The 19,242-nt window shown below is 33.5% G+C and overlaps 2 protein-coding genes across 2 annotated transcripts; one reads left to right on the top strand and one right to left on the bottom strand.

Moving 5' to 3' along the window:
- Nucleotides 1–1,299: 1,299 nt before the first annotated feature.
- LOC131657484 (putative F-box protein At3g16210) lies at nucleotides 1,300–2,623 on the top strand. Its single transcript, XM_058926878.1, has 2 exons — nucleotides 1,300–2,309; nucleotides 2,545–2,623. Exons 1-2 carry the CDS (start codon nucleotides 1,300–1,302, stop codon nucleotides 2,621–2,623), a joined length of 1,089 nt encoding a protein of 362 aa, XP_058782861.1.
- Nucleotides 2,624–4,883: 2,260 nt separating this feature from the next.
- Nucleotides 4,884–5,888, bottom strand: LOC131657483 (F-box protein CPR1-like). The gene has a single exon (XM_058926877.1). It carries the CDS (start codon nucleotides 5,886–5,888, stop codon nucleotides 4,884–4,886), a length of 1,005 nt encoding a protein of 334 aa, XP_058782860.1.
- Between the last annotated feature and the right edge of the window lie 13,354 nt (nucleotides 5,889–19,242).

Below are 19,242 nucleotides of genomic sequence, written 5' to 3'. Positions count from 1 at the left end.
TAGTAATCCATTAAAAATAATTTATATATGTTAGTCGTGAATATTTTATCGATTTAATATATAATTGTTTTAATTTTTTAATACAATGATAATACATATTTATATATATTAAATTTTAAATAAAAAATGACACCTTTCAAGTTCACAAGTATTTATCAAATTAAATTAATAATATATTTTATAGCTGACATTTTTCATTTAATTATATAAACAAGCATTATTGTTAAAATAATCATATTTCAATCTATAAAAAACTACTTCTATTATTATATAAATATAATAGATTTATTTAAAACGTATCTATTAATATAATTATATATTAATTTAAACTACCAGAAAAATCATATTTATAAATATATTTGTAATATTTAGTTATGATAATTTTTTCAATAGGCAACAAATGAGAATTTATATATTAACGTTTAGAATGAATAAATAATTATATAGTTTTTGTGGATACAGAAACTCTAGATATAAATGCTTTTGAATGACAAATAATCATATTAATTGTTTTTATACAAAATAATATATGAATATTTTAATTTTACTAGTAATTTTGATTAATATTTGATTATATTAACAATTTTGATTAATATATGATAATTTTAGTTTTTGAATAAAAACCATAATAAATTTTAACTTCTTATTAATTAAAATACAGATATCATATATTTAAATTACTTCTAATTGATTATTATTATTTTTTAAAAGTATCACATATTTTATTTCTTAAAATATAATGAGAATTGATTTTGGTGATATTAAAGAGGACTGTAGAATGAGATTGTAATCTAATCCATTAATTTTACTGAATAAAAATTTAATGATCAGGATTCTCATTTCTCACAATAACCAAATATTCTCACTTCCTAAAGTTTGATTTTAAACCATTGGAGTAAATGAGAAACAAATTATTTCATAAAAAAGTTACAGTTGATATTTTGTACGTGATGGATATTTTTCATTAATTTATGTGAGATTTAGATTTGGTTTAGGCATTTTACATTGAAGCATATTACTTTTTAACTTTGAATATTTTTAATAATAATATTTTTCTTTAGTTATATCAGAATAATATATATTAACTGTTATTAAATGTTATTATATAATTGATATATAATTTATTAATCATATTTTCCAATAGTACACTTGAAAGACCAATTCTTTGCTTCAAAAAATTGAAAATTATTTAGATTTAGTTTAGGCGATTAAATTGAAAACAGATTATTTTGTTTTAATGTTGAAAACCAATTTGATTAGAAACCTTCCTTGCGGCGACTGTGCTATTTCGTGGTGGGGATGGATATAACATTGTCTGATTCAAATGTTGAGGTTAGAAACCATATACCCGATGATATTGTCTTCTCTATTCTCTCCAAACTTTCTCTCAGATCTTTGAAGCGATTCCAATGCGTTTGCAAACCATGGTCTCTATTATTTGATAACTCTTATTTTATGACTATGTACCGCAACTATTTCATATCTAAGGATCATTCTTTTTATGATGATATATCTCTTTTCCTACACCTGGTAGACGACCTCAATGATGAGGATGCATTGTACTCTCTTTCTGGTGAGAGATTTGAGAAAATAGTTAAATTAGATTGGCCAAACAACTATTCTTTTGACATTTTGGGTCCAATTAGTTTTAATGGCACTCTTTGTTTAGGACATTATGACAACTCTCACAAAATAATGTCGTGGAACTCAACTACCACGGAATTCAAAATCATTTATGATAGTTCTAATTGTTGTTTTCCAGAGATTAGGTATAATTATTGTCAAGTTGGTTATGATCATGTTAAAGATGACTATAAGATGATTAGACTCATCCATTGTCCTCCCGAAAGTAACGGTGGAATTCCCTCCTTCTGGGAGATATTTAGCCTAAACAATAACTCTTGGAGGAAAATTTGCGATAAATATCCTTACTCACCATACAGATGCTGTAATGAAGTGTACATGGATGGAGTGTCTCATTGGTGGGAAAGTAGGAAAAAAAATATATATTTGGTGTCGTTTGACTTCAGCAAAGAATCTTTCATTACAACACATGTGCCCTCTTGCTTAGAGGACGTTAACAACAGGATAACGCCGAAAACTCTGACCGTATTAAATGGATCTATTGCTTTTATAGCAGATTATGAAGAGAAAAATACATTTGATATCTTAATTTTGGGTGAACTTGGTGTAAAAGAATCATGGATTAAACTTTTTACTATTGGGCCTTTGCCTTGTCTTAAGACTCCGATTGGAATAGGGAAGAAGGGACATATATTGATCAGAAAGAAAGACAACAAACTAGCTTGGTTTGATATAAGTACTGAGACTATTATTGAGACCGGTGTTACAACAGACTATCGTGTCATTATATATTACGATAAAAAAGCCCTTCTTCCCAATGGAGGAATATATAGTAAATTATCTTCTTGTTTTCAAGCGCGACCTATCTGAATTTTACCTTGTACTCTCTTAGTCCACTTATGTATGCAAATTGATATGGTTTTTATGTTAAAGATCTTTGCGTTTACTAAACTGTCTCAGGTTTTATGTTAAAGATCTTATATCTGTGAAGCTTGATAATCTTTGTTTGAATGCCACTATGCTTAATGTTTTGCTTTAGTTTTTTTATTTATGAGCCAAATTACTAATAAAATAAAAGCAGATGAGAACAAACAAAAGGTAGAATTTAAAATGCAGAAAAAAACTCTGATCATGTATTTAAGGTCAAATAATTCTCTAAGTGGGGTATTTCTATTGAGCTGCTGATGAATGACAATTAACACTTAACTATATATCAAATACAAAACATATGTAACTGAAAAGTAATGGAATAGTAATGGAAAGCTGAAAATTATGTACATGCTATTTAACAAAATATTAATTACAAAACTGGAATCTTTGGCTTGTGCCATTGATCCTTCTAATTTTAAAAATTCGTTTAATGTTTCAAAATATACAGCATACTCAAGATCCTGCTAATTTTATACTCTTGTGAAATATTCTCACTGTCCATATACTGTACAAGCCAGAGATAAAAAAAAAAAACTTGAATACAACATATATATAATTTTTTAATGAACTTTAATTTTATACATGTAACCACCGTTTGAAGTTATAATTCGATATTTTGAAAGTTAGTATTAGACTGTTTCAAAGTAGCAAGTCAAAGAGTAATAGGAGTCAGTTGTATTCGACAGATCGAATACATCATTCAGTCAAAATATAACTTATATCTTTTAAGCTTGGGTTGTGATTAGACTTGAATTGTGAGGGCCTAGATATTGATGGCTTATAAATAAGTATAACTTGTATAGTTTCAAATACAGCTATTCATTTTGTCAAAAAAACAAAATACAGCTATTCATTATAATAATAACAACTTTACAAAATTAGTTAACAGTTTTTTCTTTTCTCTCTTTTTCTTCTCTCATCTTTCTTGAAAATCCCTTTGTCCCAACAACCATAAGAAGTTATCAATAGTATACAAAATCATGTTTTGTAGCATAGAAATTTCATATGGTTGTTTTACAGCAACTCCATTAGTTGTCTCTGAAAAGTAAGTTTCTTTTAGCACTGAATTTTCTCCAATTCTCTCGATCTTTCAAATAAAAATTTGATATATTTCTTTTTTATTAATATTTTGATGCACACTTCTTTTTAAATTTTTATTATAATTTTTATTGTAAGCAAGATAAATTAATAAGAGAATTAAGGATTCTCAATCTCGATTACAAAAAAAACGAGACAAAAGTTTGGCAACAAAGAAATTATAATCCAACTGCGACTTAATATAAATAAAACAAAGGATATTTGCAAAATTTGTAAAAGTTACAATTGGAATGAGTAATATTTCCGATGAAAGATCATCTATAAATCAAAGCATTAACATATTTTTTATTAATATCATGTACAGAGTTAAAAGAATATTTTATCAAAGAAATTTTGCTAAAAAATATGATGTTTCTTATTGATAACATCTTGTTCCTTCAATTTCTGCAAACACAACAACTAATTTTTGTTTGAGAATTAAGAATAAACATGAACTTTCATCTTTACAATCTCAACAAATTTGAATAACAGGACAACCAAAAAACACATTTTCAAAATATGATAATAAAGGTGCAGTCCCAACAACCATATTTTATTAAAGACATTTTTAAAAAATTCTAAGTACAAATTTGTTAAAAATTGAGTCTTCATCAGAATTATTTTGAACTTTAGTGAAGATCAAATTCAAAGTTTTGTTGCATATTTGAATGCGATATTTTTTCAATGGTTTGCATTATTTGTCTTTGGTATAAAATTAATAAAGCTTAGATAAAGAAAATAATTAATCAATTACAAGATAACTCATTATGTAAGTATTCTGGAGTGTGCCCGAGCACATCCTCGGCCAAACCCAATTCGACATCTGAGACCAAAAGGAATGACGACTTGCTTGTCACGTAACCCCCGTAGAGCACGTGGTCAACCGCCTAGCGGAGAAATCGGTCTTTGACAACTCCGAACCCTCAATACATCCATGATAGAAGTCACTTGCTGACTTTGCCCTACCAAGTAGGATCCTGATAGTCTCCCGTTTTTGGCCTTCGATAATCCAGCCCAAAATAGCAGATCTTGACCCAGCGCTCTGCAATCATGCTCAAGTATTCTCTCTATCTCTGTCTTGTACAGAGTATATAGACAGTGAGAATATCATGCTCAAGAAAATAAAATTAGCAGTATATTTATAAGAAGCAAAAGAGAGAGACACACCTTCAAAGGCTTATCTATAATAAATCAGGCAGTATAATTGCAGGCATACAGAGGAAATAAACACCTTCAATATCTAGCATTTGACAAGCCACTTTGTGTACAAGGTAAAATACAAATATCCATAATCATATATCATGCGGCTGAAAACAAGAAGAAAATTCACGGTATATTCCTCCAATTGGAAGAAGGCTTTCCTTATGGATTGATATCTTGCAATATGATTTCGCAGTAATACCAATCTCATCAATGGTCTCGGTACTTATATCAAACCAAGCTAGTTCATTGTCTTTCTTAGTGATCAATATATTTCCTTTCTTCCCTACTCCGATAAGAAAGTTAAGGCAAGTTAAAGGTCCAACAATAAAGAGTTTAGTCCATGATTCTTTTACACCGAGTTCACCCAAAATTGAAATATGAAGTGTAGATGTCTCTTCATAATTTAGTATAAAAGCAATAGATCTATTTAATACCGTCAATATTATCTCCCTAGTCGAATTGAAATCAAAAACACCATCTGTGTCGGAGGGCATGGATGTTGTAATGAAAGATTCTTTGCAGAAGTCAAATGACACCAAACGTATATGTGTTTCCGTTCTTTCCAACCAATGAGACACTCCATCCAGGTACACTGCTTCATGGCATATACATGCGAGAGGAAAATGATCATCAATTTTTCTCCAATAGTTATTGTTTAGGCTAAATATCTCCCAGAAGGAAGAAATCCCATGGATACTTCTGGAACGACAATGAGTGAGCCTAATCATCTTATAGTCATCTTTAACATGATCATAACCGACTTGATAATGATCGGACCAAACCTTTGAAAAACAATCAGATTTGGCAGAAAAGATCTTGAATTCCATGGTTGTGGGGTTCCACAACATGAATTTATGAGTGCCATAGAAGTTATAATATTTTAGAAAAAGAGTGCCATTAAAACTAATGGGACTCAAAATATCAAAAGAAAAGTTGTTTCTCCTATCTCTTAGAGGAAGCTTGTCCCAATGAAATCTAACTTTATTCTGAAACCTCTCACCAGAAAGAGAGAGTTTGGAGAGAATAGAGAAGACAATATCATCGGGTATATGGTTGTTAACCCGGACATTCGAAGAAGAGAACGATAGGTCCATCTCCAACAACGAATTTGGGTTGAATCAGCGGATTAGCACCGTCGGAAATAAACAAGAGAAGTAGATTTCTCTAGTTGAGTGAGCGGCGCTACACCGTTTGGGTTATTTACGGATGCTTTTGTGTTTAGATTTATGCAGCAATTAGAAAAACACTCGTGCCACTCACACGGGTTTTTAATAAATATAGTTGTTACTTTAATTCTTAGTAAAAGATAAAATAAGTAATATATTTGGTTAATTAAAAAAATGTAACGTACATCATTCTAATTTTTAAACAAGTAATTTCCATGATTTCTACTAATATTAACAAATTCTATACATAAATTTTTACCTATGAGGTCTCAAATCCAAGTCCCTTCACTTTACAACTAGACAGATCAATTTCTATCGTTAATAAAGTGACTATCATTTACAACTAAAAAATCAATTTCTATTGAGGAGAAGAGCAAGCAGAATAATGAGGAGAATAACAAGCAAATTATTGAGGAGAAGAGCAAGCAGAGTAATGGGAAGAATTCAATGGGGAATATTAGAGAAGAACCAAAATCTCCAACGGTCACTCACCAAAGAAAATCTAGAAAAGAGAAAAAGAAATTTGAGGAGACCAATAATAAAAAGGCTAAGGGATTCCATAATGTCATAGAGAAAGCAACACGTGGCATAGAAAAAAGATAAGAGATCGGTGGGTCCTTTTGGAAAAAAAAGAAATATACGAGAAGATGCTGGAGAGAGAAACTCTGAGTGACATAATTACAGGCTTAAACCTGAATGAGAAGCCCAATTCAAAGGGCCCCCTTCAATCCAAAAATCCAAATGGGCCTAATACGGGTTCCATTCACCTTCTACTCCAACTTGGCCCAAAAGAATTACGCGCAAATGGAGAAGAAGATCAGATTGTGGACTTAAGCAATGTTGAAACCACTCCTCTGCGGACAATTTCAGACGTAAGAGGGAGTGGAACTTTCAAGGAGAACTATGAGTCAATTCCTCAGGTGGCGCTTGAAAACACTGAAGATGCAGAAACTGAAATGGATATGGTGGAAGAAACTCCAGGCCAGGCTCTTTTGGCCACATCATCTCAATAATTTTTTTATGATGATACAAAATCATAAAATCATGGTATAGAATTGTAGAGGAGCGGCTAACAAAGCTTTTGTTAGAGTATGTAAACAATACCTCACTATGAATAGGCCTGACATGCTTGTTATAGTGGAAACGAGAGTTGATTCCTGTAAACTTGCAAACTCTTTCAAGAAGCTGGGGTTTGATAGTTTAATTGTCTCGGAAGCCATTGGTTTCTCTGGAGGAATTGCTCTAGCTTGGAATACTGATAAGGTAGATGTCGGAGTTATTGAAAAACATTTTCAGTACCTGCATGTTCACCTAAATTTCAGAACAGGGGAGCAGAGTTTCTTTACTTCCGTTTATGCTAGTCCTAGAGAGGAAGGGAGAAAAGATCTCTGGAAGGAGCTTAAGAGAATTGCAAGTAATATGAAGGAAGGGTGGATCTTAGGAGGAGAATTTAACGATATTCTGAATAGCGCTGAGAAAAGAGGAGGAGCTAGAGTTTCCATGAAAAGGTGTGATTTATTTCGGGAGCGTATGGATGATTGTAACCTGATGGATATGGAATCTATGGGGCATAAATATACATGGAGAGGTCCAGTCTATCAGGGAGGAACCAAAATCTATGAAAGACTCGATCGGGCTACGTGTAATGATGAATGGAGAGTGAAGTTTCCTAATGCTTATGTTAAGGTGCTTACCCGTATGGATTTCTTGGACCATCATCCAATCCTTATCTCTTTCAAAGATAATAGAAATGTTTACAGATTTCGTTTCGAAAGTGCTTGGTTGTTGGAGGATTCTTATGAAGATTTCCTGCAACAATATTGGCATAAGAATCAACCTGTAGTTGAAAATCTGATGAGATTTAAGAGCAAGATTCAATCGTGGTCAAACCTCACTCTTTACAGCATCAATGGTAAGAAAAGAAGCATTATGAACAAACCCAAAGGCATCCAAACTAGCTTCCATGAAGGCAGAGGGCACTATGGTCTCAAGAAGATCGAAAAGAATCTTCAAATTGAGTTGGCAAAGCTTTTGCACCAGGAAGAATTACTTTGGTTCCAGAGGTCAAGGGCTAAATGGTTGGTGGATGGAGACAGAAATACGCATTACTACCACATCAAAGCTATTCAGAGGCGAAGGAAGAACATAATTCTTATGATGAAAAATGACCAGAATGTGTGGATTGAGGATCAAGAGCAAATCAGTAATCTTTTCAAAGATCATTTCCAGCAGCGTTATACTAGCGATTATGTGACAAGTCCTTGGCAGGTAACTCGCTTTACTTATCCAAATCTAAAGGAGCAATCTCTTGCAAATTTAGGGCAGGATTTGAAAATAGAGGAAATCAGAAAGGCTCTTTTTAGCATGGCACCTTGGAAAGCACCAGGTCCTGATGGCTTCCCAGCGGGTTTCTTTCAAAAATCTTGGGCCATCACTAGGGACACCACTGTTAAAAACATACAGAATAGATGGAACAATCCTGAAGTTATTATAGAGATCAATCAAACTGAGTTGTGCTTGATACCAAAAATTCAAAACCCCACAATGGTTCAACAATTTCGTCCCATATCTCTGTGTAACACTATGTACAAAATTCTGAGTAAAGTTATTGTCAACAGGCTAAAGGAGCATATTGGACATATTATTGGACCTTATTAAACAGGTTTTATACCTGGCAGGAACATCCAAGAAAACATAGTTGTGGCTCAGGAAATGCTGCATAACATGAATAAGATGAAAGGAAAAAAAGGTCAGTTCGTGGTGAAAGTTGACTTAGCAGCAGCCTATGACAATCTTAATTGGTGTTTCATCCATAAGGTTCTTTGTGAAGTTGGTTTCCCTGAAAAAATCATTCAAGTCATTCTGGCTTCCATTACTTTTGTAAGTATGTCTATTAGATGGAATGGCAAAGTGTCTAATTATTTCTCCCCCAAGAAAGGAATTCGACAAGGTGACCCGATCTCTCCCTATATTTTTGTGCTATGCATGGATAAACTCTCACATATGATTTGTGAGAAAGTTGAAAATAAAGATTGGAGAGGTATCAAAACAGGTAGGAAAGGGCCAATCATTTCCCATCTCATGTTTGCAGATGATCTTCTCCTTTTTGGTACAACCACTACAAATCAAATGAAGTGTGTGGAAGCGGTTCTGAGAAACTTTTTCCTCCAGTATGGGCAAAAGGCCAGTGTTAAGAAGACTAGGATATTATTCTCCAAGAATACCCCAACAATGGTGAGAAAAGAGATGTTGAACTTGTTAGGTTTCAAAGAAACCGAGAATCTTGGTAAGTATTTAGGTGTCCCTCTAACCGGAAAAACACCTAGGCATAGAGATTTCCATTATCTGTTGGAGAAGGTGAAGACAAAAATGAACAATTGGAAAGCCAAGAACTTGTCCTTTGCAGGGAGAATCACGCTTTAAAAAGTTGTGTTAGAAGCTATGCCTACGTATACTATGATGTCCACTGTAATGCCGAAAGAAACTTTGAAGGAGATTCAAGCTATTCAACGGAATTTCATTTGGGGAGATTCTGATTCTGAGAAACACATTCATGCTGTGAATTGGAGTACTATCACTAAACCAAAATCTGAAGGAGGTCTAGGTGTCAGAGATCTTAGTATGGCAAACAAAGCCTGTTTGATGAAACTTGGTTGGAAGTTTCATAATGGTGATAATAGTCTTTGGAGTCAAGTCCTCAAGGGCAAATATGATAGAAGAGAGAATGGTCTTTCTACTGTGGATTCTAAACCGACTGACTCTAGCATATGGAAGCAAATTAGCAAAGATTGGCTTATTTTGCAGGACCAGGTTTGATGGGATATTGGTAATGGAGAAACCACAAAGGCTTGGGCTGACAGATGGCTTCCATCAGGCATCATAATTGATGACGAGAGAATTTTGAATCTGAATATGGATCTTCAAACAAAAATCATTAATCTTCTCAATGATGATGGAGAGTGGAATCGTGATTGGTTGATGACATTTCTCCCTTTGGATATTGTTGAAGAAATTGTAGCTATACACCCTCCCCGTGCTGATAATGGTCCGGATATTTGTATGTGGAATAGCAAAGTGGATGGCGAATTTTTTGTTAGTTCTGCGTACCAGCTTTTGAATAATGCTGGAGTCGTTTCTGTTCCTAGGAATGATTGGAACAAAATATGGCAGTTGCAAACCCCTGAGAGAATTAATGCATTTATGTGGAAAGTTAACCATAATAGTCTCCCTACCAACTCGCGTCTCAGTTGTATAAACCTGCGGGACCTGTATTGCAATGACTGTGCTAATATCACGGAAACTGTCCTCCATGCTCTAAGAGATTGCCCTCTTGCAAAATTTGTTTGGCTCTCACTTTTGGGTGAGAATTTTTATACTAACTTTTTCCTTGCAGGTCTGACGGAATTGATGCACATGAATCTAAATGACAACTTTAGTAGAAGAGACACAGATGATTGGAGCGTTTTGTGGGCAACGACATGCCATTCTCTTTGGTACTGACGGAATAGAAGAATACATGATGATAATTTCATTATGCCTACAAATCTGATTGAAGACATTAGGAGATGGCATAACGATTATAGTTTGAGTTTGTCTACTCAGAGAATACAAGAAGCTAATACAAAAAACCTGATTTTTGTCAAGTGGTCTCCGACCCAAGAAGGTTTTATTACTCTTAATGTAGATGGAGTAGCAAAGGTTTAGAGCAAAGCAGGATGTGGAGGATTACTCAGAGACTACCGTGGTACATGGCTTGGAGGTTTTTCAAAGAATATTGGTGTTTGTAGTGTACTCACTGCGGAACTATGGGGAATTTTTGAAGGAATCAAATTTGCTCTTTCAAAAGGATACACAAGAATAAGTATTCAGACAGATAATAAGTACATTGTGGATGCGATAGATGAAAAGGCTGTTAAGATCAAGGCCGGGAATGGAATCTACAATCAAATTAGAAAATTCTAGATGAAATGGAAGATATCACCCTTTCTCATATTTTTCGAGAAGCCAACAAGAGTGCTGATATTTTGGCTAATCTAAGTTTGTCTCATAATATAGGAAAATTATGTTATACGACTTGTCCAGCTGAGTTGGTAGATGAGTTAACAAGAGATGCCACCGGGGTCTCCAATCCCCGACTTGTAATGTTGTAGTTTTCTTTTGTTTTCGGGCTTTTGGCCGTCCTTTTTCACAAAAAAAAAAGACTATTATTTACAACAAGACAAATCAATTTCTATTGTTAGTAAAGTAACTATCATTTATAACTAGATAAAACAATTTCTATTGTTAATAAAGTGATTATCATTCACAACTAGACAAATCAATTTCTACGGTTAATAAAGTGACTATGTATAACAACTAGACAAATCAATTTCTATTGTTAGTAAAGTGATTATCATTTACAAATAGACAAATCAATTTCTATTGTATTAAATTGACTGTCATTTAATCTGAAGAGACTTAGGGTTTGTTTGGTAAAAATAGCGGTTGACTAATAAGCTAGCTGATAGCTTATAGCTTATGACTGATGGCTGATGACTGATAACTTATAGCTTATAGCGAATGGTTGAGACTGATAGCTTATAAGCTAATTGAAGTGTTTGGTAAAATTAGCGGTTCAATTAACTTATAAATGTAAAATGACATAAAAGATATTTAATATATATTAATTTTATTTTAAATTAAAATAAATTATAAGGGTTAAAAATGGATTTTAATAAAATAATAAGGATAAAAAAGGAAGAAAAAATGATAAGCTATAAGACATAAGCTAAAACGCTATTTAAAATAGCGTCTGGAAAATAAGCTATAAGCTAGTAAAATAAGCTATAAGCTCGTGATGAAAAGACAGTTACCAAACGAGTCTAAATTATCATATGAGCTTATAAGACATAAGACATAAGACATAAGCTATAAGCTCGATAATGTGGCTTACCAAACAGAGCCTTAGGTTCGAAACCATATTGATATGTATTTTTTTTAAAATTTAGAATCGTTTAAGATTAACCACATGGGTCTAAGTTCAACTCCTTATAAGAAATAAATTTGGCTTTTTTATATTATTAATTTATAATTGTTTAAAAATGAAATTAAAAATAAAAATCAATTTAGTATTTAAAAAATAAAAAGTAAATAAAATCCAATGTGGCAGTTCAGTCACGGTTTAAAACTAGGAAAAAACCGGTTTGAAAAAAATATTAACAGAAAGACTTAAATGATCCGGTTAAATTTTATAAAGGATTAAATTAGGTCTATTTTATTGTGAAGGACTAATTTGACTCGTGTAATATTTGTGAGGGACCAAAATGAGTCTTCACTCTATTGTTATTGTGAAAAGTTTTACATGCTTGTATCACAACCATTCATGTTGTGAAATCAAGATTCTCAATGGAAGATCTTTTGTTTTGATGAAGACAAATCATACATGACAAGAAGGAAAAGATGATATTCAAGATAAAGCATCATGTGTAAAAACTTTGATTCAAGCTATGGATTCTTTGGAATAGGTATAATCATAATTATCAATTACTTAAAGTCTTAGATGCTCAAAAAATCAAACCACAAAATTGCATAACATACCCCTTCTTAAATCTCAAGTCTCATAAACAAAAAATGCATTTTCACCTAGTGTAAATCGATTTACACTTACTGTAAATCGATTGCTTGCTGAAGGTTTTTACATGCGCTTCTGTTTTTGCTTGTGTAAATCGATTTGCACAATATAGCAATCGATTTGCACTGAAGGTTTTTTTGAATTTTTTGACTGTTAGAAGTTGTGCAATCGATTTGCACAAAGGTGCAATCGATTGCTTGCTGAACGTTTTTGAAAAACAGCATCTTTTCATTACACCTTCTCAAACACCTTTTCATTAAAACCTTTCCTTTAATCTTGGCAATGGTTCATGATTAAAATGCAGAAACTTGTGATATTTCAAGAGGTGTTATAAACATCTATATATACTCAAAATTTCAAATTCATTCTTCACCTCTTCCAATCAAAAACTCTTAGAAATTTTCAGAAATTCACATTGTTATTCTTCAATCTTTTTCAAGATATTTTCTACACACTTTCATATCATCCAAATCAGAAAATATTTTGAGCAATCTATTACTTTAAAGAATTGTGAATTATTATCATTGGAAGGGAAGATCAATCAAGTGATTGATACATTGTTCTATTATTCAAACTCTTATACAAAATCAAATACTTGTTGTATTCTTGTTATCCAGGATTGTTGGAAACAAGTTAGACACTTTGAGAGGATTGTTCTCATAAGTGGTCTTAGTGAAAAATCCAAGAGGATTGTTCTTGGTCCAAGAGGATTGTTCTTGGTGTTTGGTTAGGCTTGTACAAGATACCAATTATATTGAAATCTCTTACTGCGTAAGGGGACTGGAGTACTCTCGGTTTGTGAGGGGAACCAGGATATATCCTTGTGTCATTTATTTTTCTGCACTTTACATTTTTAGTAACATCACCATAAACCAGAAAAATAATCACTTTACACCATAAAACCGAAAAAGTTATAAAGTACCTAATTCACCCCCCTCTTAGGCATATCTGATACTTACATTTGGCATCAGAGCAAGTTATAGGTAACTTGTTCCTAAAGATCCAGAATGGCTTCCGCAAATCAAAGACCGGTTTTCAAAGATGGTGGTTCTAACAACAAACCTCCATTGTTTTGTGGTGAATATTTTGACTTTTGGAAAATCCAAATGAAGGCTCATCTAGAAGCACAAGGAGAAGAAGTTTGGGAGGCTGTCCTACAAGGTCCTCATGTTCCTACAACGGTCATTAATGGTGTTGGATCGGAGAAACCTAAAGCGTCATGGGATGATAATGATAGAAAAAGGGTTCTTGCTGACAAAAAGGCGATCAGTCTTCTTCATGGTGCTCTTAGTATGGATGAATTCTTCCGAATATCAACATGTACAACATCAAAGGAAATTTGGGATACTCTTGTAGAAACTCATGAAGGTACCGCTGAAGTTAAAAGATCAAGGTTGAATACTTTAAGCCAAGAGTACGAACTGTTTAGAATGAAGCCCGGAGAAACTATTCTCGATTTGCAAAAACGATTCGTACATTTGACAAATCACTTGAAGGCACTTGGTAAGACTCTTACTACCGAAGAACTTAATCTTAAAGTGCTCAGATCCTTAACTAGAGAATGGCAACCGAAAGTAACAGCGATATCCGAGAAAAAGAATCTATCTAGAATGACTTCCGCAACATTGTTCGGTAAACTTCAAGAATATGAGACGGAACTTGGAAGATTAGAAAAGCATGAAAACTTAGAGAAGAAATCCAAAGGCATTGCATTAAAGGTAGATTCAAAGGAAAGCAAAATGAAAGATACATCAGATGAAGATGAAAACTTCATGCTTCTTGTAAAAAGGTTAGGCAAATTTTTTGGTAATAAAAATAATATTGATAATGCTAACTTTGTCAAAAGGAAGAAATTCTCAAAGCATAAGGATAAAGAAGCATCCACTTCATCACAAGAAGTAACATGCTATGAATGTGGGAAACAAGGACACATAAAGCCGGAATGTCCAAAACTTTCTAAGAAGAATGGATTCAAAGGCAAGAAGGAATTCAAAAAGAAAAGGGCCTACATAGCATGGGAAGATAATGAAGTAAGTTCTTCATCGGACTCCGATAGTGACGAAAGTGCAAATCTAGCATTGATGGCATCACACCACTCCGATGATGAAGAAGGCGAGGTTAGTTACGATGATTCTCTTTTTAATAATGGTGCACAAGGTGCAATAAATGAATTGTTAAATGAGTGTAAAATTCTCTATAAAACTATCTCATCTCAAAAGAAGATAATATCATCTTTAGAAGAGAAGGTTAAGATAATTGAAGAAGAACATAAAAATGACAAAGAAAAAATGATTAGTGTTCAAGAAGATAATGTTGCATGCAAGAATTGTGAATCACTTTCCTTCCAAATTGTCCAATTAAAACGTGTTTTAGAAAGATATGAAAAAGGGCAAATTGGATTGGAAAATGTTCTTAGCACACAAAGATACTCCAATGATAAGAGCGGACTTGGTTTCTCTAAGTTTGATAAACCAACATCCAACAAGACTATCTTTGTCAAAGCTAGTAACCAACCAATTCAAGAGAAAGTGATCAAGCCTAAATTAATGCAACATTATCCTAAAAGGAAGAACTTTATTAAGAAGAAATCTTATCCTCCTAGATATAGAAGTAACTTTGAACCTACTTGTTTTTATTGTGGTATTATTGGTCACACGCCCAATGCTTGTTATGTAAGGAACTTTAGTGTTCCTAGTGGACATTATGTATGGGTAAAGAAAGGAACTAACTATGATGGACCCAAAGCCATTTGGGTACCTAACAAAACTTAATTTGTTTTGTAGGTATGCTTGAAGACCACTTCAAACCTATGGTATCTAGATAGTGGTTGTTCAAAGCATATGACGGGTGACTTAAACCAATTTTCAGATCTAAAGTTAAAGGCCAAGGGTTTTGTCACTTATGGAGACAACAATAAGGGAAGAATCCTTGGAAAAGGCAAAGTTGGTGCACCACCTTTCACATCCATTGAAGATGTTCTTTATGTTGAAGGACTAAAGCATAATCTTCTAAGCATTAGCCAACTTTGTGACAAAGGCTTCAAGATCAAATTCACTAAGGAAGAATGCTTGATCATCGATGAAGTCACCAATGAGGTAAAACTCAAAGGTACAAGAATTAATAACATTTTTATGATTTTTTTAAATGATTTATCTTTGAAAGTAAAATGTCTTTTGGTAAACAATAATGAATCATGGTTATGGCATAAAAGAGCAGCCCATATTTATATGGATCATTTAAATAAGTTAACCAAACATGATCTTGTTATTGGCCTACCCAAGATAAAGTTTGTCAAAGATAAATTATGTGATGCATGTCAAAAGGGAAAGCAAACCAAATCATCTTTCAAACCAAAGAATGTGGTGACTACAACAATACCACTTCAATTATTGCATATGGATCTATTTGGTCCATCAAGGACAAGAAGCTTCGGAGGTAATGTATACGCTTTAGTTATTGTTGATGATTATTCTAGATATTCTTGGACTTTGTTTCTTGTGCAGAAAAGTGATGCTTTTAGAGCCTTTAAGAAGTATGCAAAACAAATCCAAAATGAAAAATCATTAAAGATTGTATCCATAAGAAGTGATCATGGTGGAGAGTTTCAAAATGCATCATTTGAAGAATTTTGTGAAGAACATGGTATCTCTCATAATTTTTCAGCACCAAGAACTCCACAACAAAATGGAGTAGTTGAAAGGAAAAATAGATTTCTAGTGGAACTTGCAAGAACAATGCTTAGTGATGCAAATCTTCCTAAATATTTTTGGGCGGATGCGGTTAGTACGGCATGTTATGTTGGAAATCGAGTAATCATTAGACCTATCTTAAAGAAGACTCCATATGAACTCTTCAAAGGAAGAAAGCCAAACATTTCTCACTTTCACATTTTTGGATGCAAGTGCTTTGTTCTCAACAATGACAAAGACAACCTTGGTAAGTTTGATGAGAAATCCGACGAAGGCATATTTCTTGGTTATTCTCTTTCTAGTAAAGCATATAGAATTTATAATAAAAGAACTTTAACTATTGAAGAATCTATGCATGTATCTTTTGATGAGACTAACACTTCCAAAGAGGAAATAGTTGTTTGTGATGATGATGATCCTTTAGATTTACCCCCGGAAGAACCTTCAAATGATACAATTGTGAAGGCACCGGAAGAACTTTCAAATGATACAATTGTGAAGGCACCGGAAGTTCAACAAGAAAGTGTACAACAAGAATCAAACACCAATGATCTACCAAAAGAATGGAGAACTCATAGAGATCATCCTATTGATAAAGTTATTGGTGATATTAGTCAAGGAGTTGCAACAAGATTAAATCTCAAAGATGTTTGCTTACACATGGCTTTTGTTTCTCAAATTGAACCTTCCAAAGTTGATGAAGCCTTAGGAGACGATCAATGGATAAATGCAATGCAAGAAGAATTAAATCAATTCGAGAGAAATCAAGTTTGGGAACTTGTGCCTAGACCAAGTAATAAACACATCATAGGTACTCGATGGGTGTTTAAGAACAAACTTGACGAGAATGGTATAATTGTTCGAAACAAAGCAAGATTGGTGGCCCAAGGTTACAATCAAGAAGAAGGAATCGACTTTGAAGAAACATTTGCTCCGGTTGCAAGGTTAGAAGCTATTCGTCTTTTACTTGCTTATGCATGTTCATTAAATTTTCAGCTTTATCAAATGGACGTCAAGAGCGCATTCTTGAATGGCTACATCAATGAAGAAGTCTATGTCAAACAACCCCCGGGATTTGAAGACTTCAAGAATCCAACACATGTCTTTAAGTTGAGAAAGGCTCTTTATGGCTTAAAGCAAGCACCTAGAGCATGGTATGATATACTTAGCAATTTTTTGTGTGAAAAGGGTTTCGAAAAGGGTAAGGTTGATAAAACTTTGTTCATTAAGAAAATCAAGAGTAACACTTTATTGGTTCAAGTCTATGTTGATGATATCATTTTTGGATCGACTAACAAAGAAATGTGTGAGGAATTCTCATTGATGATGCAAGGAGAATTCGAGATGTCTATGATGGGAAAGATGAACTACTTTCTTGGACTACAAATTAAGCAACTCAAAGATGGAATCTTTATCAATCAATCCAAATATTGTAAAGAATTATTGAAGAAGTTTGATATGGATAATTGTAAAGCAATGAATACTCCAATGGGCTCCGGTACATATGTTGATCAAGATGAATCCGGTACTTCAATTGATATTACTAAGTATCGAGGTATGATTGGTTCTTTATTATATTTGACGGCAAGCCGTCCTGACATAATGTTTAGTGTTTGTCTTTGTGCTCGCTTTCAAGCAAATCCAAAGGAATCACATCTTATGGCGGTTAAAAGGATCATGAAGTATCTCAAAGGAACAACCAACGTTGGCTTATGGTATCCTAAAGGTAGTGTTTGCAATTTAATTGGTTATTCTGACGCGGATTATGCAGGATGTAAAACTGATCGTAAAAGCACAAGTGGCACTTGTCACATTCTTGGAAATGCATTAGTATCATGGGCTTGTAAAAAGCAAGCATGTGTTGCTCTTAGCACGGCCGAAGCGGAATACATAGCAGCGGGTAGTTGTTGTGCACAAATTCTTTGGCTTAAGCAACAACTTCGTGACTACGGACTTGATCTCGGATGCATTCCTCTTCGATGCGACAACACAAGTGCAATTAATATCACAAAAAATCCGGTCATGCACTCAAGAACCAAACACATAGACATTCGACATCATTTTCTCCGAGACCATGTTCTTCAAGGAGATGTCGAAGTAACATTTGTGGATACTCATAACCAACTTGCGGATATCTTTACCAAACCGCTTGCAAAAGAACCATTTTACAAAATTCGAAGAGAACTCGGAATTTTAGATGAAGGTGATGTTTAAATATGTTATTCATTTTCATAAATCAAAGGTACACACTTCTCATCATTCATGTGTGTCAAAAAAATATTTTTATTTATGTTTTTTTTACAATTTCTTTATGGACAAATCGATTGGAAACATATGCAAATCGATTGCATACTGAAACAGTAAGGTCTGTTCTATTTTTTATGCTATGCAAATCGATTGCACCCTTGTGCAAATCGATTGGTTGCTGTTTGTTTTGATTTTTTACGCTTTCTGGTGCTATGCAAATCGATTGCACCTTTGTGCAAATCGATTGGTTGCTGTGTATTTTTTATTTTTGCACTTTCTGATGTTATGCAAATCGATTGCACCTTTGTGCAAATTGATTGCACCTGTTACGTTTTGCCATTATGTTGCTTTTATTGTGCTTTTAATTTTGGTCAGAATTTTTAATTCTCTTCAACCCACTCTTCCACCAACTCTTCCACCTATCCTTGACCATTTTTAATGCCCAATTATCACTCTCCATTCCCTATCTTATCTCCTTAAAATCTATCTTGACCAAATCAATTATATAAAATTCCTTCTCTTAAACCTAACACTACACTTTGTCAAAAATTCACTCTCTCACTCAAAGAAACCCTAAAACGAAAATCTTCTCATCCATGGCTTCAAGACAAAAGAGAAAAGTTTCAGACCAAAGCAAGGGCAAGGGCAAAGCTTCTTCATCATCCATGGTGAATCCTTTACTCCAATATCTCACCATTGAACAAGAGGAAAGGTATACAAAGTTCTTTTCAAGCAA

The sequence above is a fragment of the Vicia villosa genome, linkage group LG3 (genome assembly GCF_029867415.1).
Source record: "Vicia villosa cultivar HV-30 ecotype Madison, WI linkage group LG3, Vvil1.0, whole genome shotgun sequence".
Lineage (NCBI taxonomy): Eukaryota > Viridiplantae > Streptophyta > Magnoliopsida > Fabales > Fabaceae > Vicia > Vicia villosa.
The sequence above is the reverse complement of the archived record's forward strand: the minus strand, read 5'-3'. Positions and strand labels throughout refer to the sequence as shown.